Raw genomic sequence first — 26,861 nt, forward strand, 5'->3', positions numbered from 1 at the left:
ATGGCGTGCCAGCTCCAATTCTTTATTCAGTCAGAAATCAGGGCCAACTGCCACAGAACAGTTTATTTTTTAAACCAGCGCAGGGGAGAAATGTCCTACAGATGCATCGTAAAAAGGAGAATCTGTTCCCCCCTAGAGCTGGTCACAGTTTACAGGAAATGCACCTTGTGAGACAGGCCTTTATAGCGTGTCAATAGCCTTGGTGATATTACTTTCAGATCAACAGCAGATTTCATGTACCTTCCCCTAAGTGTGGCCCATACCTGGCAAGGAAGTGTGATTAACAGCCATTACTGCCCACTTGTGCAGGCAACAACACTAAATTATTACATGCAGGAAGATGACAGCTAACTACATTTAATACAAAAAACAACTCTTCTGTGAGAATAGAATTTTATTATAATTCTGGGACATATATAAAATCAATGTACCCATTACATACATACAGGGTTTCATGGAAATATTATACATCTTTATTAGATACAAATGTTACAATCAACAATATTTGGTTCATAAAAGCCAATGGCTATAGACAATGCAAAGCAAAAATATTTGCTCCTAAGGTATTTCATTATCTTTTAACATTTACAATATTTAGTCACAGTAGGAGACTATCAACAGAAGAAAGAGTGTCCAAATTACAGGTACCAAAACAATGTTCTGCTCTGTATATTGCAAAAACCATGACCAAACTGTTGGTTTTGAAAATACGGAAGGAACGAATAAAACACACCGTAAGGCAACATACTCAAATTAAACTTCTAAACAAAAGTCTAAATACAAATTTAATAAAAGTGGGGTTCCCAAACTTATTAACTGAAAAAGCTTCTACAAGCCATACCTGTATATTATAAAACACAGTGACAAATTATTCAGTGCAAAGTTCTGTGCTGACAGTGATCGATACAGGGATCTGCTGTTGAAGAAGGGCAAAATCGTTAACTTTACAAAGATACAGAAGTACAGATCACATTCTAATTCATATTGCAAACTGCATAAAATGTGGATACATTTATACTTGGGAACATAAAAAGGTGTAAGAAGACAAATGTGTAATGAAACAAATCTATATGCGCAGTTAAACATTTCACCTCCAATTTCACTTGTACTTGATTAGAATTAATTGAGATTAATTCACTAATTATGCCCATACTATACAGGAAATTGAAAACAATAAATATATAGTAGAATACATAGTAAGCAAGAGTATCTTCTTTAAATGTATACTAACATGCATTAATTGCTTTCCAATATTCAATAACATCAGTGAAAGAAGTAGCGTAAAGTGTACTTACTTACTTTAGTTGTAAGAGTTAGAATTTTATCTGTACTTAAGAGTGTGAAAAGTTTTTTCTAGACAGGCTATGAGTACTACTTGTATTGTGTCCCAAAATACTGGCATTTAAGCCTCACCTTATAGGCTCATCATTTCCCAACATATAATCTCTATTAACCACTCGACCACGCAAATTTGGAATGCGTTATTTTCCCTTTATAAAATTGGGAGAATAATATGAAGCAGCTGAGTTATTGGAGCTGGAATACCAGGGGTTTTAATAGGAGAAAAGCATGGGCTTAGCGGAAACAGCCGAGCATTGGGTTTGGGGCAGTGATCTTACCACTCAAAATGGAGCTTTAAAAATAACATGTAAAGGTTTCATGTTTGTAGACCATATTTCTCAATTAGGACTACCTTAAAAAAAAGTACTTATATAGAGATGATACTACTAAAATAATATAACCCAAATTCATAAACATGTTCATGGCAGTTAAGAATCAAGGCAGCTATTATTTATAATTGCCAGTGTTGGACCAATTCTGTTTAAAAATATAATGTCGCTGTGTATTTATCTGGTACAGTGTGCACACATCTCTTTGAATACCAGTGGGAGAAATGGAAAATATCTGTACACGTTCCATTCAGAATCAAAGAGCCTCCAATGTTTAGTTGGAAAGAATACCTACACCTATTTTTTAAGCAGTTGTTCCCTCTGCAGATAATACATCATTTTGTGATCTAGTGGTTCGTGGTGAAAATAGCTTTGCACATCTGGAGGCAGAACTGTAAATTGTTAACGGGCAAATTTGCCAATAAAAGTGACTAGTTACATACATGATTAGTGGTACACAAAACACATGCAAGAAAACTCATGACTAGTAGATTATCACTGCTGTCTAAAGGGATATAAATACATATTTCTTCAAATGTCCAGTTAGCGGATGGAAGGAGGGGGGTAAGAAGTTACCTACACTTGTTTCTATTTCCCTTCATTCTTTTATACAGTCTTTGGCTGGACTCCCTATACATCATTGCACTTAGACAGAAAGCCTATTTCTTTACACAATTCCCTTTTCTTGAATCTGTTAATTGAAAAGCGTTAAAGAATCTCATTAAAAAAGGTTTTCTAACTTTTCATGCTAAATGGAACTCCAACCTTTGCACCGTTTAAGATTCATCCTGTATTTTGACATAGTTACCTATAACACACTGAATAGTATGTGTTCAGCCAGCCCATTCTTAAAAGGTTTAGGATTGAATATTTCTTATATAAAAATGAGAAATACCCATTTAAGAGTGAAATGCAGTGACACTGCCACTATGTCCTACAAAGGTGGCAAGGAAAAGGCACTGACTGGAATGAACACTTTTAATTACTTACACAAATAATGTCTCTTAATTATTAATTTGAATGTGGTGTGCTTTAATAATGTGTGCTGTAATATTTCAGACTGTAAAAATACAGTAAATAAAGTTAACAACATTCTAACTAATGGTGGTTTTACAAAGCACTTTTGTGTTTAGGTCGAAATAAATTACAAGACACTGATGGAATGGAAAAAAGTCTCATAATCCGAGTAAGCAGGGAAAACAGAAATTCAGGAGACAAAGAACTCAGAATTAACATAACAGAGTAAACAAAAAACAGGACTAGATACAATTATTTACTAGGGTACTATTAACAATTTATATAAAGAATTATGTGGTTTGTAGAGCAAACAAGTAATTTGTTAATGGCGTTTAGCTTTGCTCTAATTTTGTCCCTATTGCTGTAGCTCAGTACTAACATTAAAAACTACACTCTTGGCTATTATCTAAAGAATGTCCATGATAAAGACACATATATATTTTCACAGGCACTAGAGGATTTTCAAGTGTAGTTTGTCTATAAATTGCTCTTCAGCTAAAACATAATTTGTGCAAAATGATAACCATGTTTATAACGCAATTTACCAACTAATGAACCACATGTAAATGAAACAAACTTAATGGAATTGGATGATCGATATTACTCTCCAATGAGAGTTAAATGAACGGAGGCCATTTTTTTAAAGAAGAACAAACAATGGTGACCCTCAATCTTTACTGTGCTTAAAGATTAAGTGGATGTTTGTAGAATACATCAATTAACCCACCCAATATGTGCTAAATGACGAAGAGAGCTATTCACAGAGAAAACTTCGGCAGCAATGCGAGTACTTGTACTAACAAATATAAAGAAAGTAGTCTGGTACAAAATGCACAGTAGCTTATTCACAGTTCTGTGACAGAAGATTGTACTGCAACAAAACATCAGTTCTGTCCTGAGACTCTTAAGTATGCATGCTGACATGTGCCCTTTGTCTTGCAACAACAATAAATGGATGAAACAAAGTAGGACCTGGTTAACAGGTGCCTCATTTACGAGATTAATCTTCTACTATGTAGAGTTCTATCCACTTAGGGAATTAGCACCTAAGATGATGCTTTACTTACCCAGCTTTGTAAATTCACAATTTACATTGTGGAAAAATTGGAGAGCTTAACAATGGTAAGGCATGCACTTTTTTGGACCTTGAAAAAAGAAGTAGCCAAAGCAGATAGCCATCAATGTTGGCTAAACATTTACAATACTTCTCAAAAACTATATTTGTGTCCTCAAAGTAAATCTAATTACCTAACCAATAGTGTTACATTACATAATAATAAAGCCAAACGTTAAAGGAACTAAGAATGTGTTATTAATCAGACGACATATAGAATGAAAAAGTGTTTGCTATCCAAAGTTTACTGGTAGAAAGAGATTGGTCAAAAGAAGAACAAATGAAGACATTAGCTGTTTTTGATAATACTAGATACTGCAGATAATGTTTACAAAACCAATATTCCCATCCACAAACAAGTGGTGAAAGTGCCATTATCCAACAGCAGTGGGCAAACTGCTCCTCTGTCAGTTTTACATTTAGCAGTTGTTCACATTCAACTGCAGCAGTATGAAAAACTAACAGCCGATGCTGGTAAGCTGTATAGCCATGAAGTAATGGAAGACAAATATTTGCTTGTTCAACTCTTACAGTACAACTGTACAAAGAAGTGGCTACTTTGAAAAGTCTGTGGAAAGTTTTCAACTTCCACAACAAGTGCTTTTTATCAATCAATTCCATTCGACACCAAGATTCTGAATGACGGCTCGGAATGCAGAAAAACAGAGAAGACAATGCTGCCATAAACTTCGTCTTCTGCAGTTTCTGTTGGTTGGTTAACCTGATATTCTGCATTGTTATTGAAATGTGCAGGAATTTTAATTTAGAACGTTTTCTACTTTCCATAATAAAATCAGTTCTTTCATTCTTCTGCCTTCCATTTAAGATGTAAATTATCTTACAGATAGGGTACAGCAGTCAGCTTGTACCAGTTAACAGTTTCTATGTTCAAGTTGAAATCTTTTAAAGATAATGTTATTCCCCCAAGGAAAAAGTTTTCTCTTAGCGACTCAGCACTGAGAACGCTCAGTTGCAGCTCTCTCTGTTTCAGTGTTTCTTTACTGTATCCACTGTACACAAGCTGTTAAAACAAAGGGGACAACAATGAACACATTCATTTTAATGGTCACTTACAGTCATCACATTGTTCAGTAAGCATCATATTTGGCTACACCGTTCATTAATTTCATGCATGCTTGCCCTCAAAAATAGTACCACAAATCAAAATCACACGTATCTAGCAAAGTAAAGCTTAGTCGGTGGAGGATAGAATAGAGCAATGATGTTTACTATGACCCAGGTATTTCTGGTGCTGCAAGTGCCTCTACCTTTAATTCTTTAACCCCTTGCGTGCTGATGACAGAACGGTTCCGTCATCAGCATCGGTTGAGCTGTGCTGATGACGGAACCATTCCGTCATGACTCCGCCCGCGCAAGGCGGAGTCAGCACAGGCGGAAAATACGCCCCGCACGCAAGGGGTTAAGCAATTTTAAACTCTTTCTTACAAATGTATGAATTTGAAAGTACCTTTTTTACCATCTACAACAGAAATAATGTACAGAGGTCATACTACAGCTTTGAAATGAACAAAATCCAAGAAGTAGTGTGTATAATGAGATCATACAAGGTAGTCTGACAGTTACTTCAGGTTTGTTGCCTGTTTCATTTCGTCCAATGCATTACATTTTTTTTATATATATATATGTGATCAAGCTCCCTGGAGGAGTGAAACGAGTCGTTGGTGGACACTGGTCCTACAATTTGATTGAATAAAATCTTGAACTCTGCCATCCATTTGTGGATTTGTACTTTCTTCGTGAACCACTACAAGCCTACTAAATTGGAGTCGTTTGAGAGGTCTGCCCCTGGTCGTGTTTTCGCCGAGCAGTGGCGAAACAGGAACATTATTTTCACACACATATATATATATATATATATATACATAAATAAATAAGGTAAAAAACAAAACACTGAATTATTGGCAAATATTTTTTATTAATTCTCGTTTTTGTGTTTTTTTACATTTAAAGTTGGTAGTCAGAGCTAGCTTAGTTTTCAAGCAAACATTAGCCCTCGGAGCTCTGCTGCAACTCCATACTGCGGGCCCCAAATAAGTCTGAAGGTCGAGTACGGTTGCCTGTATCTGTTGTACTTCAGCATCAAGATTGTGGAACTTGCAATTGGCTTGCGTGACTACAGAAATTGAGAGGAGAGGTGAACTCCTGTCCCAGAGACGTTTTCAGACATGGGCAACGTGTACAATTGGCCAGGGCTCCCAACTCCGAAGGTACCCCTGGTAAAGCAATCTTTCTCATTTTCTCACTCACTTTTAATGATTTATCTAAAAATAACTTCTCTCTTCCTGTCTCTGGCTCAGACTCCATCTCTCTCTACCCATTTTAAGGATTTTGGGCCCCATACAAGACATATTTCAGCTGTTTTATGTGAAAGTTAAGGCATAAGTCAATACTGTTTGGTGTCATGCAAGCTTGAATCATCACAAAATCAGTAATAAAATTCAAAGTGGTTACGAACAGGGCCCTCAAAATATATCTCGCCTGAGGCCCCAAAACGTCTTAAGATGGTACTACTGCCCAGTCCCATCCAGAGTTTTAAGATGCCACTTGTACACGTTCATAGACTCGAAGGTGAGAACTCTAGTCAGGTGGAGCTCTGGAAGACTGATGTCCTGAAGTCTATAAAGCTGGCCAGACCCAAAGAAGGGAGTTGGGTTGGGGGGTGTGCAGTGAAGGTTGGCGAATGGTTAACCAGAGAAGCTTGCTTCTCCTCTTCCATGCAGACAGTGACTGATGGGGAAACAGCTGGTGCCCGTGGAGACCTTAAGTAGTTCTGGGCATTAGGACCTCTACAAAAGAGTACAGTTGAGTGACTGCTTATTCATACAGCTTGGGGTTACACAAACTGGGGCATGGTAAAGGCCTATACTCTCTGGAGATCCTCTATGTGAAGTGGAGTACTACAGCATTTAGATATGCATCCAAAGAGGACAGCCAAACAATAAAAAAAGATTTCTGTAATCCAAGGCGTTTTAAGAGAAAACAGCACACTCAAATGTGAAGTGACGAATCAAGGTTATCCAGTAGGAGAGCCTCAACCGGGTGATTCGCTCATTTTGCAAGGCTAATGTGAATAGCAGCCTACAATGAGGATGAAGGGTCTTAGGACACCAAATTGTGCTTGAAAGATCCCCTTAATGTTGGAACCATGCCTGTGGAGGCACGACTGAATGCATCACTAGAAGGATGAAAGAAGCTAGCAGACCCAGCAGGCTGTGATCTGTCAAGACTGGAATGAGAGTTTACTCCTGAAACATCAGAACCACATCCCAAATGTCTAGCATCCTCTGTTGAGGATGGAAAGCTCAAAGTAATGTCAAATCTAGTACTGCTCCTATGAACAAGAGGTGCTGAGAAGGCTCTAGGTGAGAATTGGGCAGGTTGATGGAAAAATCCAAATCAAACGGCAGGGATGTTGTTGTCTGCAAGGAATGTGACACCATCAGTGACAAGCCGGCTTTGAGTAGCCGGTCATTTAGGTACAGGAATACACAGATGCCACTACACACTGAAATATGTTGCAAACCCTGCCATTACCTCTGTGAAGATTTGAGGTGTTTATGTCAATCTGAAAGGTAGGAACACAAACTGGTAGCCTGTGGGCCCTACCACAAATTTCCTGTGCACCTGCAGTATCTATAAGTGGAAATACTTGGCCTGCAAGTTGAGACATACCATCCAGTCTTCAATAGAGCGAGAAGAACCAGAGCCAGGGAAGCATCTTCAATATATCCTGGAGCAGGTAAAATGTCAAGATCCTGAATTTTAGGAATGGGGAAAAACGCCATCTATATTGGGACCCATGAAGTACAGAAAAAGGCACCCCTGCCCAGTTTCCACCAGTCATTTCTGCAACAAGGATGTCACCTTCTACAGTAGTATTTGTAGGTGGTTCTCTGACTGATTGGGATGGGATGTAGGGAGGGTAGGCCATACCCTCTTTTTACAATATGAAGGATCCACTGAGCTGATGAGATGGCCTTCTAGCCCAACAGGAAGGAGGATGCTCATTCTTCATTGGACTGTACTTCAAGGGGAAGCAAACGCAGCTTTTTGGGTGGTGCTGAAGAGGGAAAGGAAGAGGAGGACGAGGGTTGTGGGTCTGATGTCCTCTTCTTTTGCCTCTGCCTTCATACTATATCTTCAATAGGCTTTGCTGCTGTTGAAAGGGGTGGGAGTCTTGGAACTGCTCAAAGTGAACCCTTTAGAGAAGGCCCAAAACATCTGAAACTGTTTGAAGTCTTTTGCAGGAGACTGAACACCCAACGACTGGTCTGCATCTGTCTTGTCTCCAAAGGGACTCTCCCCTTTTAAGAGCGTGTCCATTAGTGTGGTATGGACATCCACAAATAAAGCAGTCCATTGCAGCCATGCATGTTTGCGCAGAACAAGAGGACCCCATGATCTTGGCTATTGAATCAGAGTGGTTTAGTCCTATAATACATTCCTGGAGGCATCCTGGCAACTATGTACAACCTTTGTGAAATGCCGTTTGAGGTGCTCTGTTAGTGTTGTAAGGTTCAACAGGGCCTGTGCACAAAGGCCTCTGTCCCAAGAGATTTGGCATAGAGTACTCAGACTATGCTCTCAAAAGAGTAGGTAGTATTAAGTAGGAGTAGGAGTATGATACTTATCTCATATATTCATATAATCACTGTAACATCATAATGTGCTGTTCATCTTTTTCATTAATCTTGTAATGCTAGTTACAATGCTTTGTTTCCTTTTGTTAATAATTGCAGCTCATATGTTTTACACAAGAATACAATTGCTTCAATGTTTGAAATGCCGATTCGTATATTTCTTGTGACTTCCTTTGGACATGCCAAAGTAATAACTGAAGGGTTAATTTGTTTCCACAATTTCCTTCGGAAATCAGAGTGGTCATGTTCTGAGGTGGCAGACCTATCCAGTACCCTGTAAGATTGGGGGTCCAGATGGGGCACTGTGAGCAAGCTAGGAATTGGGCCAACACACTCTGATAATATGAGTGAACTGAGTCCCCATATTCGGATGTTTATCTTGTCCAGATACATATACCTACTTGATTTGTAGAAACAGCACGGAATGGCACCACCAACGTTCTAGGTCAAGTACCTTTTAACTGGTTTCCTGAGTACTTCTTATGTGGGCTCAAAGACCCTAGTCACCTTATATGGAGACATCCGTTGCATTAGGGATTACTAATTTTCAGCTAAAATGGTACCCCTGTTTTTGCCTGTAGGCTTTTCAAGCTTGAACTTTTAAAAAGATCATCCCACTACTGGTTTCCCCTTTGAACTACATTCATTAAAATATAGCACAACCATCAATGGTTATTCTACTCAATTGCAGATATGCAGTAACACAGATTTTACAACACTAAGGGCTTCCTCTTATAGGAGAGCTAATACCTCAGTGGTAGAGGCCCACAAAGCGTACAAAACAGAGGAATTCTATTCATGGGTCACTTTTTCTGCAGTCGAAGACAACACACAAATATTTCATACATACACAGCAGCTGCAACATCTGGCCAATACTGAGCCTACGAAGATTCAGAAATACCATTGACATTTCAGGAACATAAAAATTGATTCCAAACCGCCCTACCACATGTGCTAGACAATGTAAGAATGGGTCCCCCCAGTAATGATGGAGCGACCTGGCCAGTCCTAGTTAGCTATACACCGTATCCAACATTAACACCACTCACTTTAGTAAAGCTCCGTGCTCTTTACACAGTTAGAATGTACAGAAATTTAACATTGCTTGTTATGTGAACAATAACAGCAACTCCAGTAAGGGCGGTTCAAGATGTGCAATCACATATAGTTGTGCCAGCGATTAGTTTAATTACCATTAACGCGATTATGGGAAAAGTACCCACCAAAAAGAAGGAAATTACGTTCTGGACTGCACAAAGAACAAACCAGCTTGAAGCAATATTTTCCTATACGGTACCCCAAGATAAGTATAGAATTCTAACACTGTGCCTACAACTAGGGATGGTTCTGCCGGTAGAAGAATGTGTCACTTGGGGCACAGTTGTTTCTGTAATACATACCATAACACATGGTACATCATCTATAGTTGTTTTGTCTGAAGTGCTGAAAGAGATTCAAAATGAATATGGGGCTGCCCCTGCCCTGGGTTTGGGGATGAATCTATGCCACAGTAGCCACAATCATTTTAATTAACATAAAAGGGAAAACAGCAGCTTTGGCAGTACTGCAACACCTCATGCAAGTTCCTTTTGCGGATCTGGAGCACAAACTACCAAACATTATTGTTGAAACCAATACATTTCTATTTATAGTTCGGGATAATTTGGGAGCTAGACCAAAAAAAAAAAAACTTAATGGTAATTCTGAACAAGATAACTCTAAAAAGGCACCTGAGTCTTCCAAAAACACTGGGATAAACAAAAAAATAAAGAAAAAACTAGGGTATCCCCAACTGGAACCCACTGAAAAACGCTATGATCTGCGCAACCGTGAAACACTTCAACTGATAGGTATCAGTATACCGATACTCTTCCTTCTCGTTCCTTTCAGGATACACCCGACAAACGTTTGGAGCAAGGAGTACGATCAGAGCGCTGATCAGAAGAGTATGTGAAGCTGAGAAAGGACTCCTAATGCTTCTCCGCCATCATAAAAAAGGAAGAGAAACTTCCACACCAAAAGTCTCAACTCAGAAAGTAGAAAGTGGCAGGAATTTCCGTTAAATATGCCACACATATTGAGGACGCTGCATCGGAATTAGGAGTGGGCACTGATACTGCTAACAGTGGTCACAATAGTTTGCCAGACACTTCAACAGTTTCTGGTGGAGAGAGCAACTAATGCCTTTACAAGTGGAAATACATATTTGAATGAGAAAAGGTTTCTGAAATCGGACATGTTATGATTGCGGGCGCCATCGCAATAAGGTCGGGATTTATTATGGTTTTGACCTCCCATTCAAATTGCTGCTAGTTTGACACTATCTTGTACATCACGTAGGAGAGGACAACACTAATACATAGTATACCGGTTGTGACATTGGTTGATTCACCAGTTATAATAGAAGTGCTTTACTTGGACCGGACGGACTGTTATCTAATTATTGATTTATCTTGTGTTATTAGTTATTTCGCCAGTTGTGACAGGAATACAGGAGTGCTATCGGTTGGATGGTTACTTAATCACAGACTAAGCTAGCGATCCAATTTTGTGTTATTGGTGACGTCACCATCTCTGAATTTGTAACAAGAACGCTTCAGCATGTGTAGGAGTGTTCTATGTTCCTTCCCTAAGTAACACTGCATGACTCATTATTGACCACGGTTGAAGATTATGCCTACATGGTGGCTGTCTGTGAATGTTACCCTACAGTTGTAACTCCTACAGTGTCTGATTCCAGGATAGTATACATCCATTATTGCCTTGAAAAAGTCTCTTTGAAAGACGAAACACGTGTCGGCAAGTCGTGTTTTAATGAAATAATTTTGGAATAAAGATTATCAACACTGCCAAATGCCTTGGATCCTTATATTTTGATTACTGTTAATATTTTCAGATTGGTGTTGAATGGGTTAATCTACACCCATTGATGTGATTTACATTTTGCTGACTAAATAGTGAATATCAAGCCATTATCGAGCCTTTAATCTCACCAATGAACAATCCTTCATTTCCAGTACGAAACCAGATCATTCATAACACTTAGTCTTAGACTAGAGACATTTTAACAGTCACACATGCACACTTGCAGCACAAAATTCACACAATGCAGCACGAATTAACATAGTGGGCAAAAACCAACATTAGACATTTCAAATGGTTATTCCTGCCAGAACATAGCGCCTGAAAACAGGGATTTAACCGCATTAAGGTTTCAAACATGATTTTGTCAACTCCCTCAGGAATATACCTTATGGATGGTGACTTAAACACACATCCAGCCAGAGTAGATCGCATTGTTGTGGGATTTGCTCAACACAGTTATAAATTAAATTTCCCAAAAACAAAAATTGTCTAGCTTAGTGTCCTATTTTTGGGATACGATATAGCAAATGAAGGCAAAAGCTTAGCACCACATTTCTTAGAGAAAACCACCAAACACAATAAAAAAGCTACAATCACTTTTGGCCTTTCTCAACTTTGGTACATGTCAGACTATGCACAACGGGTGAATCAGTTTTATGAATTAATCCGTCTAGCGTTCTCAAGCACACATTGGACACCAGAAAAAACACAGATTTTGAGAGCACTGCCAACAGAAATGCTTGCTTTCTGATACTTGCCTACACGTGTTAACACCACAAATTTGGGGATCCGTATAATTGCGGGAGCCACTGGCTACAATTCGCTTTCAATGAAGGTGATACTGTATAGATTGTACATAAATCACATTGCAAATTTATATTCAAATGCTGAAATGCGTTTTGCACCTACAGAAAAAATACCGACTGCAGTTCAGAGAGCTGTTGTAAAGGAAAGATCATTGGCTCAGGAAAAACATATAATTGTGCTTACTCCCATTCCAGGGTTAGATGCTGTCACAAAGGCCAGTGTTCCTAACTCGAAAGACTTACATCCTAGGTGGATACAGTGTGCCACCTCCTTAACAGCTACTGATGTAGACTAGGTCTTTGACCCCATACTAAAAACACAAGAATTCCTCCAATATGATTAAGAACACCCGGTGCCCAGCAACGTTTTGCCTCTTGACCAAGGACATCATAGACTCTATACTGATGGTTCAGCACAGCACTCTGTTGGAACAAAACTGCAGTACTCCGCCACTTGCGCACTAGTACGTGGAGTGATGAGGAATGGCGAATTCCACCTTCAAAAAACCTTCACACAATCTCTAATGGACTGTACTGCCCAGCTGACTGAAATGAAAGCTTTAATTCTGGTACTAAAAAATACCGATCCTGAATTCCCCACATTTATAGCGTGTGACTCATATTATTTATGTCCAGTCTTTTAATGAGCACTTTCATTATTGGCACTTAAATGGATTCAGAGAATCAAAAGGGAATGCTATTGAGGATAAATATTTGCCACAGGCTCATATAACTGTCACCAACATGTTCATATACCTGTTGCAGGCAATTCACTGGCTCATGAAGCAACAAAATTAGCGGTTTAGACTGCTGAAGTAGTTGCAATTACTCATTCTCATTCGAGAGTGGCTGGAAAGGGCAAGGTAGCGGTCAATGCTTCATCTACGGCGCTCCATTACCAAATATTTCCAGAAAAATACTCCTACATACTGAGTGGCCAAAACATACCTTTTTCTCAGATTACTGGAATGGGGAATCAAGCGATACCAACTTCAGACAACAGCCTAGAATCATAACTACTGATGAAGGGTTGGCTTCTGCCCAAGCAGGTGTAGCCACTATAGTTTCAGTGCTACAGCAACGCTATTGGGGCATGGTCTCTACAAACAGACAAAACAATATGCCCTTGTTGAGACATTTCAAAACCAAAGGGGATGATGGACGGAGTGTTGAACATTGCAAGCCACTCACCCCCAGTCAACTGATCTGGGTTGAATCCATCATCCTTCTTTAGCTCACTCCGCCACCCCAGTTCAGAAATGGCCATATGCAAATCAGTCTGACCCTGTGCCTCATGGGAACAGTCCAGCCCGAACTGCCATGTCTTCCCTGGACCGGAAACAAGCATCCTGGGACCGGTTTCTGGCTAATCAGCAGTCATCAGCCAGGCTAGCTTCAATCCATTGGTAAAGTGAGCAAGGGACCCACGTCTGGACATACCCTGCCAATTTAGGACGAACAAAGCAAAACCAAAGGGGATGATGGACGGGGTGTTGAGACATTTGTCAACAAATAAAAGCTTCCGCTGCAGCTCGCCCACCGTAGACCGGTATCTTAGTCTCAAACAAACCATTGGCTTGTGTCTATTTCGACCAGTGCGGACCTCTAAATTTAGATGGTTCCTTTTAATTCATTCTATTAGCATAGAATTCATGTTCTAGATTTCTATGGATGAGGCCACAGCAATCGTCTGAGGCTCAACCAGTTATAAAATATCTGCAAGTCTTTATTGGGACATATACATTCCACTCAGACCAAGGTTTGCCTCCAGGGCTTACCAGGATACCATGGGCACCCTGGGTGTGGCTGTGCAAAGCTCAGTTTATTGGTCAGTGTGTTAGCTTTTTGGCATACAATAATAAAAAAAAAAATCAATAAATACACAAATCAGTATCTTAATAGTCATATTAGTCTACAGAAATACAAAGCAATAAAAGCATTATTGCCCATAAGACTTGCAACTACAAGTTAGCTTCCCCATAAAGTGCAAGTGTGTTTATGGTAAAAGAAAGCTGCAAAGATCATAACCACCATATTATCCACATCATACAGCCTTACAGTTGTATATCAACACACACCAAGTTACATAAACCCCCCCCATAAAACAACAATCTCCTACCAATCATGTTGGGTTACAGGATGCAAAAAATACTGTACATTAATGCAGCAACTACTAATCAAGATCCTCCTCGAGTACAGGTATACACATTTTTTAAGAAGAGAGTAAGCACTATGATATCCATCATCGGATTAATTCGGGGGTTACCAGGCCCCTCATACATAGCCAAGCTCCCTAAATAGTAGGCGATCGAGTTAAAAATACATTCATCGTCTGTTCTAAACAAAATAGTAATACTGCTCCATCGTGCTTAATCTTTTTTCTAATAGGGACACAAGTCACCTTTTACGTGGCAAGACGTGTTTAGTCAAAACAGCAAAAAGTGCAACAGATTGTTCCCCACAAAAGAATTATAGTCAAAATATTCTTCACTTGTGGCATGCTTCGAACATTTAACTAAGTATTCTCTTATCAGCAAGTTACCCAACCTAGATTTGATATTCAGTGTGTGTTTTTGTTCAGGGTAAATCGATTCCATAAATAACATGTCGACGAACAATAATTATTGCTAAAATAGTGCCCCAATAGACTCCCAGGTATAATCAGAGAAAGCTTTTCCTGCCTAATCCCAAAATAGTGCTCTTTGACAATTTTTAAAGAGTCCCGCCTTATGCTACTCATGTTGGTCCGGAGTGACCCAAACTGCAATTCAACTAATATTCACTTTACGTGAGACAACCAAGTATTTCTTCAGGGGGCACTGGCATAATTGGTCTCTGCCAAAGATTTTACATTGACTGCTGCTTAGAGTTCAGCACAGCTCCAATCCAGTATATTACTGGTTTTAGAGCTGCTGTTTCTGCTAAGGGTGTGCGTCTAAACTCTGTGTAAAGTGCTAACAGAGGGGTGCTTGGGCCCAGTTTTAGTAAAAGTCTGAGAAAATTATTTTCAGCCACTTGTACGGTGTTTAAATTCCCATACCCCTAGAGCTTGGCCCTGTAAAGTTTACTGCTACTGACTTCTGTCTATACATTTGCAGAATGGTGCTAATGCTTTTGGCACTTGCCTTATGCTTAAATTTGAAAACTGCCTTGGACGTCTGACTTTGGATTGTAGTTGCCTTGTGTATATGAAAGTTCAATTTCAGGTCCTCAGTATACCATAGCCCCAGATAATCGAACTGCTCAACAGACTCTATAGGCTGGCCATATATCCTCATCTTCAGCTTGAGACTGGGGACAGTCTCAATACTATGCCTTGCTGCAGTTAATAATCAAAGACTTTGTTTGGGAATAATCTACAAACCTCAATAGTAAATTGTGTATTGCATATTCTGTCTGTGCCAATAAAACTGCTTCATTCTTAAATAGCAACATCGGGATGTTTTTCCCTGCTATAATGGGGCGTTGACCTGATCTTTAAGCAGGTATTCCATGATATATTTTAGGTATAGACTAAAGAGAAAAGGGGCTAACATACAACCCTGGCGAACTCCCTTATCTAGCAGTGTACTCACCAGGGTCCATATCTGACCCTAGCTGTGTTGTTCTTGTGGAGTGCCATTACTGCATATAGTAATGTGGTGTCAGCCCCAAGCTCTACTAAAGATCTCCACAGTTTCTCTCGATCTACAAGATCAAAAACTGCCTTAAGATCAATGAAGGTTAAATATAATGGAGATTTCCTTTTGATTGTTTAAGTAATAGAAGATCATTTAGAGGAGTATTGCTTGGTCAACAGTCTAAACCCGGCCTGAGCCTCTATTAATATATTCCGACTGTCTACCCAGGCTTGTAATCTATTTCGGACTTTTCCAAATATTTTCTGTGCCCCATCTAAAAGAGAAATTGGGCAATAATTAGAGGGACTACCACAATCACCTTTCTTGAATATTGGCACTAGAACAGCTGAGCGCCATGATGGTCGAACCTGGTTAATTGCTAGAGTGAAATCAAATACTTTTGTGAGCATTCTAACCCTTATTTCAGGGTCCTCATGGTAGATATCGCAGGCACTAGATCTGTGCCTGGTGCCTTATGTTTTTCATTCTTTTTATGGCCCGCTCCACTTCGGACACTAGAATATTTGAATACGGGATTTCCCTTATTTCCTCTCACTATATGAGTTGGGAGCAGGGGTGACAGAGTAATAGGCTTTATACAAGGAACTAAAGTGCTTGACCCACAAATCTGGGCCAATGTGACAGTCTAGCATGTTTGAACCCCCCTTCTCTATACAAGAAACAATCTCCCAGAATCTTTGTGTTTTTCACGGAGAAGCACTCTCTTATCTCCACCCACAGAGCATTTCGGAATGCCAATTTCTTGGTATCTAAAAGATTTTTATATTCAAGCCTGCATAATCAAAAGCATGCTTTGCTCTGTAAGCTGCGATGTCGCAAAATCAGGGCTTGCGAAACAGTTCTTTTCATAGAGAAACATTTGGCATCATACCAATTATAACCGTTATTAATTTAATTACCTCAATTTAGGAGAGCTGTCATAGCCTCAACCAGCTTAGACCACAGCAGTTCTAGATCTTTCTTCTGTCTGTGGAGAAGTGTGGCTCACTGGTTAGAGCAGGCAGACCCTGAAGCAGAGGTCAGACCCGGGACCAGGGTTCAATTCCCGACGCGGCAGGGTCTTGAGCTCAAATGTCCACGGACTCGATAATTCTCGCTTCGGTGCCTGACCTAATCATGGGTTCACACTCTGCAACTATGGGCATTAAGCTTGCTTAATCTCCACAACGGCCCCCCGCGGCGGGATGCCTGGCTTTCACCTTGGGGATGCCCTGTAGGGGCTATCTCACAGGGAAAAGCCAGGACGGGTTCCCAAGGCAAGCGCTTAGAGACCCCTGGGTGATAAGCGCTATATAAATCCAATATACAATACAATACAATACAATACAATATGGTATCGCTGTTCTCAATCAAAGTATTCAGTGTAGTGGTGCAGTATTTTACCATTATGGCCTCTACGAGTGGTGTATCGGACTGATATTTCCTCGTGTCCCATTGTATACTCTTATTGTTAGTAGGAGAAATCTTGAGGCAATAGTTCCCCTTGGTGTACACAGAGTTAGAATACTTTACAGAGCTGGATTTCACACCTAGCACCACAGGGTCATGATCGCTTTCTGGTCTTTTAACAAAGCCATGTCAAGGACACTCAACAACAACAACTTTATTGTATGATTAGTTAAAATCCTTTAAAAAAACAGCAGAAAGTGCAAATTTAGAAAAGGTAATAATAAAATACATATCAAGGACACCCATTCAAATATTGGGAGATCCCATGAAAACAATGGAGTGCTCGGGGCTTCTAATGGCCGGAAGAAGCCTGATGCTCCAACATTTCAAATTTGTCATTCAGAAAGGCCTTGCGGAGAGTGAGTGGGTTTCAATCCCCTCGGGCTCCATCTGGCCTTTTTTATGGGTTATAACATTCTTCTCTCTAGTGGCAGAATGTTCAAATAGCCTTATGGCCCTCCATAGTTTGGTTATATTGGCATTAAAGTCCTGCTACCTAGTTGAAGGCCCTGATCTTCGGCTCAGGCCAGCATAGCCTGCTATGGTAGGATTTATGGCTAAATTATAATCAGGACCACTGGAAATATTCGGCAGGAGAGGGTCATATTATGCAGCAAGAAAAGGCAAATTAGGTGGCGTAACGCTGCACATTTTGTAGTAGTATTACTTCATTATTTAGTCATTTTTAAACTTAGCAACACTGTATGGGTATTGGTTGCGACTCATTAGTACCAGCTTAATACCCAAATATCGATATAAGCAACAGCAAGATGATCATTCCAGTTTTGCAATGGGCCAGACTGCGTGGCAAAATTTTGCTGCATTTTTAGTAACGTTTTAACTGTTTGCGCTAGAAACAATATTTTGGGGGGTAAAATCTGCCGCTTATGCGGCAGATGATGGATTATGTTGCCAACGCTGCAAATCTATAATTATATGAAAATTGCAAAGGCCGTACAATCACAATTTCAGTAGCCCTGAATATAATATAATCTAGCAGTGATGACCTATGGCCATTCTCATAGGTTACTTTAGCAAGAGAGAGTGCGACCGTTAGTAAAACGTAGTTGGTAGGTTAGTAGGAATATTAAAATAGCATTGTCCTTCCTTTTTGATTTGAGGGAACTAGTATTTAGCACCAGGATCTTCGACCAGTGGTGTCGCTCTACTGGGCACTTTTAAATTCTTGATGGCCTTTCTCCTGAAAGGGCATCTCTTTTTCAGCATCCTTTTCTTCTGGAGTGTGGATTTTTGCGATAATGGTTCATTGTGTTCATCAGACCTCGCTTTACTATCCTGTTCTACTTGGGTCTTTGGCCTGCTTAGGGTGACATATTGGCTAGATGGGGATAAGTACCTTGTTGTCAGCAACACAGTGACCTTGTGTTGCTTATGATATCTGCTCTGTCCCGGCTTGAGGTAGGGCTGGCAAAGAGCCATTTTAGCGAGTATACAGTTTGTGTAGATTCCTTCTTTTTTTCTGTTGTTTCCCCGCTTCCCATTGCTTCTGCTGGGTTTTGGGGGTCTGCTTATATCCTTGCAGTGGGACCAAGCTGTGTTAATTTTGGTTGGCCCAGAACAGCTCACGCTTCCTTTACATTTCCACCTTCTTCTGCCCTTGGGTTGGTGGTACTGATACAACTTTCAAAGTTACTTTTTTTCCACCATTTTGTTTAGAGTTTTTGGCTGAAGGCACTTTGGTTGAAAATGTACTGAATGCTGCACTTGATTTTTGGTTCTCCGCCTCGCCACCACCAATGTTCTGGGTGCCTGTGACCACATTATTTTTAGATGACACTACAGCACGCAATATTGACGTCAGTAGGAAAGCTATGTGATCCGACCCTCCTAGGTATTTCTCCAGTAATAGGAAATTGGCCAATACCCTCTGCAGGGCGTTATCAATTCTGAGATGATGAATTCTTGGGAGAACCTCTGACTTCTAGGAGGGGCTCCCAGCATTGGCGTTGCCCGTATAACTGTTGTCCGAAATATTCAAAAACATCAAATCATATAATTGTGCTCTCTCAATATAGTTCCAGCAACCATCTGCAAGGCACTTATCAGGCTGGCCTGGCTCTCTAGGCGCCACACTGGGTACTGTGTGCCCTTTGATGTTATCAACTTGTGCATCAATCGTCTCCCTGTTATCAACCACATTAATAGGTAAGGCCAATTATGTCTTGTAGATCAGGTAGTGTGCAATCGAGGAAGTTTAGTGAATTGGCACTCAGGGACTCTCCTCTTCAGGTCAATGACCCCAACAGTCAGTATGAACTTCATAAATCTCATGAGTTATGAGGTGTTACATTTGGGAGGATTGCTATCCAAAGGTTTGTTGTCAATATTTATCTGCCTTACAGGGCAAGCATAGGGTTTAGGCGTTCCTGTCCTCTACTTTCTCAGCCACATGGGTAGTGAGTAATTTACAGGATCCGAGCGATCCCACAAATCATCTAGGGCACCATGTTGATGACTCAGTTCAGCTTTACCATTCTCTTTGCCTTTACCTTTATCAGTGCCCTGCCTTTCTTCTCCACCTGCACCTTCCTCTACATCACCATCGTCAGGTATAACATTCATATTATGCTGTAGTGTCTTGAGTGAGCTCTGTCTGCTTGATGAGCTCCTGTCCAAGTTCTGGTTCTGATTTTGACTGGCTTCGACACTGTGAGCATTTAAGGCAGATTATGGTTATTTAATAATCGTCTGAAAAAAACATGTTATAAGCTTGGAAATAACAAAGGGCACTACTGGAGCTTTAGCTTCAAGTTCTTATGCATCAGTGAGTGGGGTGATTCACTCCCTTTGGTGCATCCTTGTGCCTTAAGGTAAAGCTATAATTAGCTTATTATACACCCTCATAGAGCATTATTCCACCCTTTATCGTCCTGAGGGAAATTTGATAGTGGAGAGGAAAATCTGTGACTTAAAGTAGTCTTTAACAGCTAGAGTATTAGGTTCAGGTTGTAGTTGGATACATCACCTGTATGGAGTTCAGAGAGCTTTAAATAATATGCCTAGAAGATCATTAGGTGGCCGGACTCTCTATGAAGTCTTGTTCGGCGTTCAGATGTGCTTTTCAGACCTTGATAATCCTGGCACATATGTCACATACACCTTTTCACATTAATGAACGTTTCGCTGTATTGGAGGAACTAAAAGACTTCTGGGATGAGTGCTCCAATGAAACCACTAAACTTTCTGCCACTGAAGAAGTGAAGGTGCAACCATTACCTCCTGTCTGGACACCAAAAATTGGGGATCTAGTTTTAGAAAAGATTACAGAAAAGAAGTAATTCAGCCCATCATAAAGAGTTCCAGTCCTTTGAATTGCAGGTACCAGAACTGTGATTTTGCCACCGCTTGCAGGTTGTAGAAAGAAAAGGTTTGTGTCTTTTGACTTAGTCAAACCACACCATGTGGCCAATCCTACACCATCGGCCAGAAGGGCTCATGGGTATTTACCGGCGCCTCTAACTACCGTTCAGGAAATCCCGCTACAAGCATTAAATAATACAGAAATTGTTTCTCCCCGGCGGGGGATATCAGATACTGAAGTTCTACTCCTTTCGGTTACTGATGTTAATACCATAAACACACCACAGGTGAATTCACAGTCTTCGACTGCTATTCCTAACAATGACGTTGTTTATTTCCTACCACCTTTGGAGATGCCTACCCATTCCATTTTGACTCATGAGGTCCCCGTTTTTACACAAACTTCCTCTGACTACTCTGTTGATATTGCTGACTGGAGGAAGAGGTGTGGCGCCGCTGACTAATTTGTATTAGGCAATGGCTGTTGTTGAGAACGGCATTACTGCATTGTCAATTAGGATTTATTCTCTGAGTAACATAGTGTCATCAACATTCAATATGCTCCAGGACACAAAGCCAGCTTAGATCAATAATTCCTAGCGAGTGCCGCCTTGGAAATTCCAAAGCGCAGAACTGCTGACATTGCACATTCTCTTCGGTGGCGAACAGATCTAACCAAGGCTCTCCCCATTGCGGAAGGAGACCTTGACCCACCTCTGAGTGAAGACGGCAATCGTGATCCATCATGCACCTGCGACTGAGTTAGTTTGCCCTGGCGTTCAGGGTACCTGCCAGGTGTTGAATCACCAGAGACATGCCCTGATGTTCCAACCATGTCCAGAAGCGGAAGGCCTCCAGACATAGAATCCACAAACCCACCCGTCTTGTTTGTTGCAGTATTACATGGCAGTTGTGTTGTCTGTGAACACCTGCACCACTCTTCCCCGGACAGAGGGAAGGATTGCTTTGAGTGCAAGGCGAATCGCTTAAAGCTCCAGAAGGTTGATGTGGAGCCTAGACGATCTTCGCCTCCCCCATGTGGATGCCCCATTTCAGAAGTGATTCATCGGGCACCACTGTGAACTCTAGTCGAGGAAGGGAGAGAGATCTGCCGTCGACCTAATTCTGGTTCGTAAGCCACCACTGTAATGGATGTGCAGTGCCCTCCGAGATCTGGATGCAAGCGAACAGATTCCCCATATGTTGTGCCCACTGGAACTTCAGGTCCCACTGCAGAGCCCGCATATGCCATCTGGCATGGTCAACCATCAGGATGCAGGAGGCCATCAGACCCATCAGCCTGAGGGTCATCCTGACCGAAACCCGGGATAGAGGCTGAAGATCGGAAATATAGCCCCAATATCCCTGACTCACTGTTCGGGAAGAAAAACTCGAAAATGCTTCGTGTCAGAACCTCTCCGATGAAGAGGAGCTTCTGAGAGGGAGTCAGTTGTGACTTCGGCACGTTGATGGAGAACCCCAGCGAATGCAGCAGGTCAGCCGTAGTCTGAAGGTGGGAGACGACAGCCTGGGGCAAGCCCGTCTTCAACTGCCAGTCGTCGAGATAGGGGAAGGCTGGAACCCCTGCTCTGCGCAGATGAGCTGCGACCACCGCCATCACTTTCGTGATCACCCGAAGGGCGCTGGTAAGGCCAAAGGGGAGCACAGTAAATTAAAAGTGCTCGTGGCCTACTGTGAACTGACGGTAATGCTGGTGGGCCGGCAGGACGGGGATGTGAAAGTAAGCATCCTGCAAGTCCAATGCTACCATCCAGTCTCCAGGGTCAAGGGCAAACAAGACCTGAGTGAGCATCAACAATTTGAACTTCTCCTTCCGGAGGAAGCGGTTGACGTTTCTGAGATCCAAGATAGGACGCAGGCCTTTGTCCTTCTTGGGCACCAGAAAGTAGTGGGAATAGCAACCACGACCAACTTCTGGGACAGGAACGCGCTTGATGGCTCCCTTGGTCAAGAGTGCCGAAACTTCCTGTTGGAGAAGGGCCAGATGATCCTCCAACATGCGATGGTACTGAGGTGGGATGGATGGAGGTGTAGTCTTGAAGGGGAGAGAGTAGCCCCTTCGGACTATCTGCAAAACCCACCTGTCCGACATGATGGTGACCAGTGGGGGAGGTGATGGCAAATCCTGCTACCCACTAGCATTTGGTGGCCCAGAAAGGTCAGACTAGGAGGGTTTGGAGGTTGCTGCAGAGGGGGCTGTGGTGGACTGGCCCGCCGGCTGGCTCCCAAAACCACGGTGCTGGTTCCCACATCACCTGCCGGGTAGAGGCTGAACAGCTTAAGCGGGCCTGTGGTTCTGGGCGAGACGTGGGGGGGGGGGGGGTGGGGGGACACCCCTTCCATAGCCACGAAAGGGGTAAAAGGGAGACTGAGCAGGGCGGGGGGTGGAGAGGCCCAAGAACCTGGCCAAGGCCCGAGAGTCCTTAAGGCGCTTCAGCAGGTTGTCTGCCTTGTCGCCGGAAAGGCGACGGCTATTAAAGGGTATGTCCATAAGAGTGGATTGGACATCCCCGGAAAAACCAGTCGACCTCAACCAGGTGTAGCGTCGAAGGCCTACTGACGTGAAAATCATCCTGGCCAGTGAGTCTGCGGTATCGAGCCCACATCGGATGGTAAACTTCTCTGCGTCTCTCCCTTCGGCAACTGCTCCAGAGAGTACGGCCCAGGCCTCCTCCGGGCACTAAGGCAGCACTTGCGCAACCATGTCCCACACAGAGTGGGTGTAATGGCCCAACAGACATGCAGTGTTTACTGACTGCAGTACCAAGTTGGAGGTAGAAAACATCTTCTCAAGATGATCCAGCTTTTTGGATTCCCAGTCCGGTGGAGCGGTAGGAAATGCGCCCTTAGAGGTGGAGGCTTGGACCACCAAGCTCTCAGGGGTGGAGTGTTGGGAGAGGAAAGTGGGATCGCCAGGGGCTTGGCGCTGGCGTCGGGCAATCATCCTGTCAACAGGAGCCCCTATGTTGGGCCTGGACCAGGTGCCCAGAAGGATGTCTGTCAGGGCTTCATTAAAAAGCAGCAAGGGCTCTGAAGACCTCGCCGCCGGTTGAAGCACCTGTAAATGTAAATGTAGGATACTTGTAAAGCGCACAACTGCCCATCACTGGGGCGTCCCGGTGCTGTATAACACTGTGGAAACCCTTCCTGGCTCTCCCTGTGAGATGCCCCTCCTGGGCACCCCCAAGGTGAAGCCAGGCATCCCAGTGTTGTAGGGGCCGTTGTGGTGATTAAGCAAGCTATTGCCTAAAGTTGCAGCGTGGGACCCCATGATTAGAATAGGCGCCGAGGCGAGAATTATCGAGTCCGCAGACAAATGGGCCCAAGACCCTGCTGCGTCGGGAATTGAACCCTGGTCCCGGGCCAGACATCTGCATCAGGGTCTGCCGCTCTAACCATTGAGCCACACTCCTCCACTGTCAGGAGGTTAGTCGTGACTGCCACTGTAGGGAGCGCGAGGTGGAGAGCCTCGGCCGCCCTAAGTAATACCACTGCGTATGACGTGCCCGCCTCCGTATCCACGGTAGGAGGAGACAACATGCTAAAGTCTGGTGATGTATCCAGACCACTAGCTTCCCCCAGTTCCTCTTTCCTTTCCTGTTTATAAACTAACTGGTCGGTCAAAGGGTCCCCAGACCACTCCCAGTCCTCAGCCTCCTCTGGCTGTCAATCTGGTCTCAAAGAGCCAGGGTAGAACAGGGGCACAAAAGTACCCGTCAGCACTGCATCCGTAATCGGATGGCGCTGGTCCGGCTCAGTGTCTACCTCGAGGTGGAGGCCGAGGTCGACGTCGGCTGCGGACGTGGTGCCGGTAGAATCGGCACTGGGGGAGGCATAACAAGGTCGACCGGCACTGATCTGGATCCAAGGGGGCCCTGCGGTGCTGAGGCCGAAGCCGCCAGTGTAGAAGGTCCAGGGCCCCCAGCCAAGTACACGGGCCCGAAGGCGCGCCAGCGGAGTCGGGTTGCCCAAAGATGGCGTGCAGTGCTTTGTAAAACTGACAAAGCTGGGCAGGGGTCGCTCCAGGTCGCGGGAAGGAAGGGAAACCTAAAGCCAACCCTTCAGGCTCCGCACGCGGAGCCGCCGCAGGGGCACCAGACGCATCCCTTGGCGCATCAGCCAAGGGACGGGAAGAAGTCAAAGACTGACGATGCTTCTTCGACTTCTTCTTGTGATCCCATACCTGATCCAGAGTTTGAAGGTTTGGACGAAGAATGGTGATGGCACTGTGACCGGTCCCTCGACCTCCTACGCCACCGGAACCTCGAGCAGCGCGGAACGACTGCTGGGCCTCGAGAAACTTTTGGGACCACTCCAACAAAGACTGCGGATTCATGGTCCGGCAGTCGGAGCACGACTTGGGGTCATGGTCACACTCCAGGAAGAAGAGGCACACGCGGTGCAGACCCATTACCGACATCAGTCGGTTACAGGAATCGCATGCCTTGAAACCAGGCATCCCTCATGCACCAGAAGTCATATTCAAGAAGCGGTGTTGACAAAAGTCGAGAAAAAATTCAGTCAAAAAAGTGACCAGGATTACCGCTCTCTTGCGCTTGCTGGTGCGAAAAAAGAAAGAACTGACGTTAGCGCGCAAGGGGGGCATCTATGTAGCTACCGCCACATCATACAGGCGACCACAATGACAAACTTGGAGTCGACCAATGCCACATTCCGATGTGTAGGGGTACTACTGAAGAAAAATAACTTTCCAGATCCAATCTGACGCCTGGAGGTAATTCTAAGGTAAGGAATCTATAACTAACTGTTTCTTTCAGATATTCAAGATCAACGCTGATCAGAAATCTCTTGCTTCAATATCTTTTGGTGCTTACTCCTCTTTAGAAATAGGTGAAGAGCAGGAATGAGATCTGGACCACAATTTACGTCATGCTCAACAGTCAATGTGGGCACTGTCCATTAACAAGGTATTTACCTTTGGTAGCGCTCATACTGGTGGATAAGTAGGCAACAAGTGTCTTACGTTTTGCACTGAAGAACGAATTATGACAGTATTACACCATAATATTTGCAAGACTCTTCCAGTTGCAGAGATGAACAAGCTGCTTAACTATAGTAATGCTTTTCCGGAGGATACTCAATCCAATCCAGATTATTTGCCTTAGAATACTTCCCTAGGGACCAGACAATCTGGAAACCTTTTTTTGCAATTCTATGACATGCATCTAGATGGTGCCGTGGATGTCCATGTTTGCTTTGTACCACCTCGAATGTCACAGAGCGGAGCCATACAAAAGTGCCACCACATGTGCATTGTTGCCAGTTTCTTGTGACTCCCTTTACGCGCCCTCAGACACAGATCGTGGTTAACCATTAGTACAGTGTGCTGAATAATATTTTGGGACCATTTTAGATGTTAAAAAGAGGCCACTTCACAGAATGGGGGCGGTGGGAGGGCAGTATGGAATGTGCAGATAGATATGAGACCTTCCCGCCGGACCTGGTTATCAAGCCAGTAGTGCTTTGTGAACATATGCACAGATGCCACGTCACAGCCTGCCAGATGTGAAGGGCAATTCAGAAAAGGGGGTGGTGATGAACAGAGTGTCTGAATTAAGCAGACCACTCTTACCCAGTCCAAAGATCAGGGCTTGATCCATCACCGTTATTTATCTCACTGCACCATCCCAGCTCAGAACCTGGCTATATGCAAATCAGTCTGTCCCTGGCCCAGTGCATCATGAGAACAGGGCAGACTAAACTACCAAGCCAATTCTTCACCAGAAAGGAGACAAGCTACCGGGGACCGGTTCTGGCATTTCAGCCGTCTTCGGCCCGGCTTGCTTGAATCCTGATGGTGCAGTGAGAAAGGGACTCATGTCTGAGTATACCCTGCCACACCTATAGTGGCCAAAAACGATTCAGAAAATGGGGTGGTGACTACATGAGCCAGGGAAGTGGTCTTAGCCCTGGAGGTATGGGCTCTCAGACCTTCCGTAAACCTAATTCCTGGTCAGTGCATAGCAGATCTTAAAGTAGAGAGCAGTCTTTCTTATTAGGGTCCTCTTCAGCATAGTCTTCCCTTTCTTCTTCTTGAAGAACTCCACAATAAGCTATTTGTCCACTGAGACTTCCTTGGTACAATCAGTGTAAAATGAAGCTTTTTCTCCTGTTTCAAGGGGTGAGAGTGAGCAAAGAATGCTAGTTGCTCACATTGAAAGGGCCCAAGAAAAAGATGGTATATGCAGTCAAGCTGACTTATCGAAATGAGGAAGACAACCTACATAATAAGGAGATGCAATAGGCAACTATGAATTTCCTCAAAGGGCGTACA

The 26,861-nt window shown here is 42.9% G+C and overlaps 1 protein-coding gene across 1 annotated transcript in view; it reads right to left on the reverse strand.

Annotated features, from left to right (window-relative positions):
- Positions 1–379: 379 nt before the first annotated feature.
- PIK3C2A (phosphatidylinositol-4-phosphate 3-kinase catalytic subunit type 2 alpha) overlaps positions 380–26,861 on the reverse strand; it is a 553,726-nt gene continuing 527,244 nt past the window's right edge. Inside the window, exon 17 of the mRNA XM_086954142.1 lies at positions 380–4,822. Within this exon, the coding sequence (XP_086810268.1) occupies positions 4,640–4,822 (183 nt within the window). The 3' untranslated portion in view covers positions 380–4,639. The remainder of the gene's footprint in view (positions 4,823–26,861) is intronic.

Source organism: Lissotriton vulgaris, chromosome 2_1 (assembly GCF_964263255.1).
Source record: "Lissotriton vulgaris chromosome 2_1, aLisVul1.2, whole genome shotgun sequence".
Classification (NCBI taxonomy): Eukaryota; Metazoa; Chordata; class Amphibia; order Caudata; family Salamandridae; genus Lissotriton; species Lissotriton vulgaris.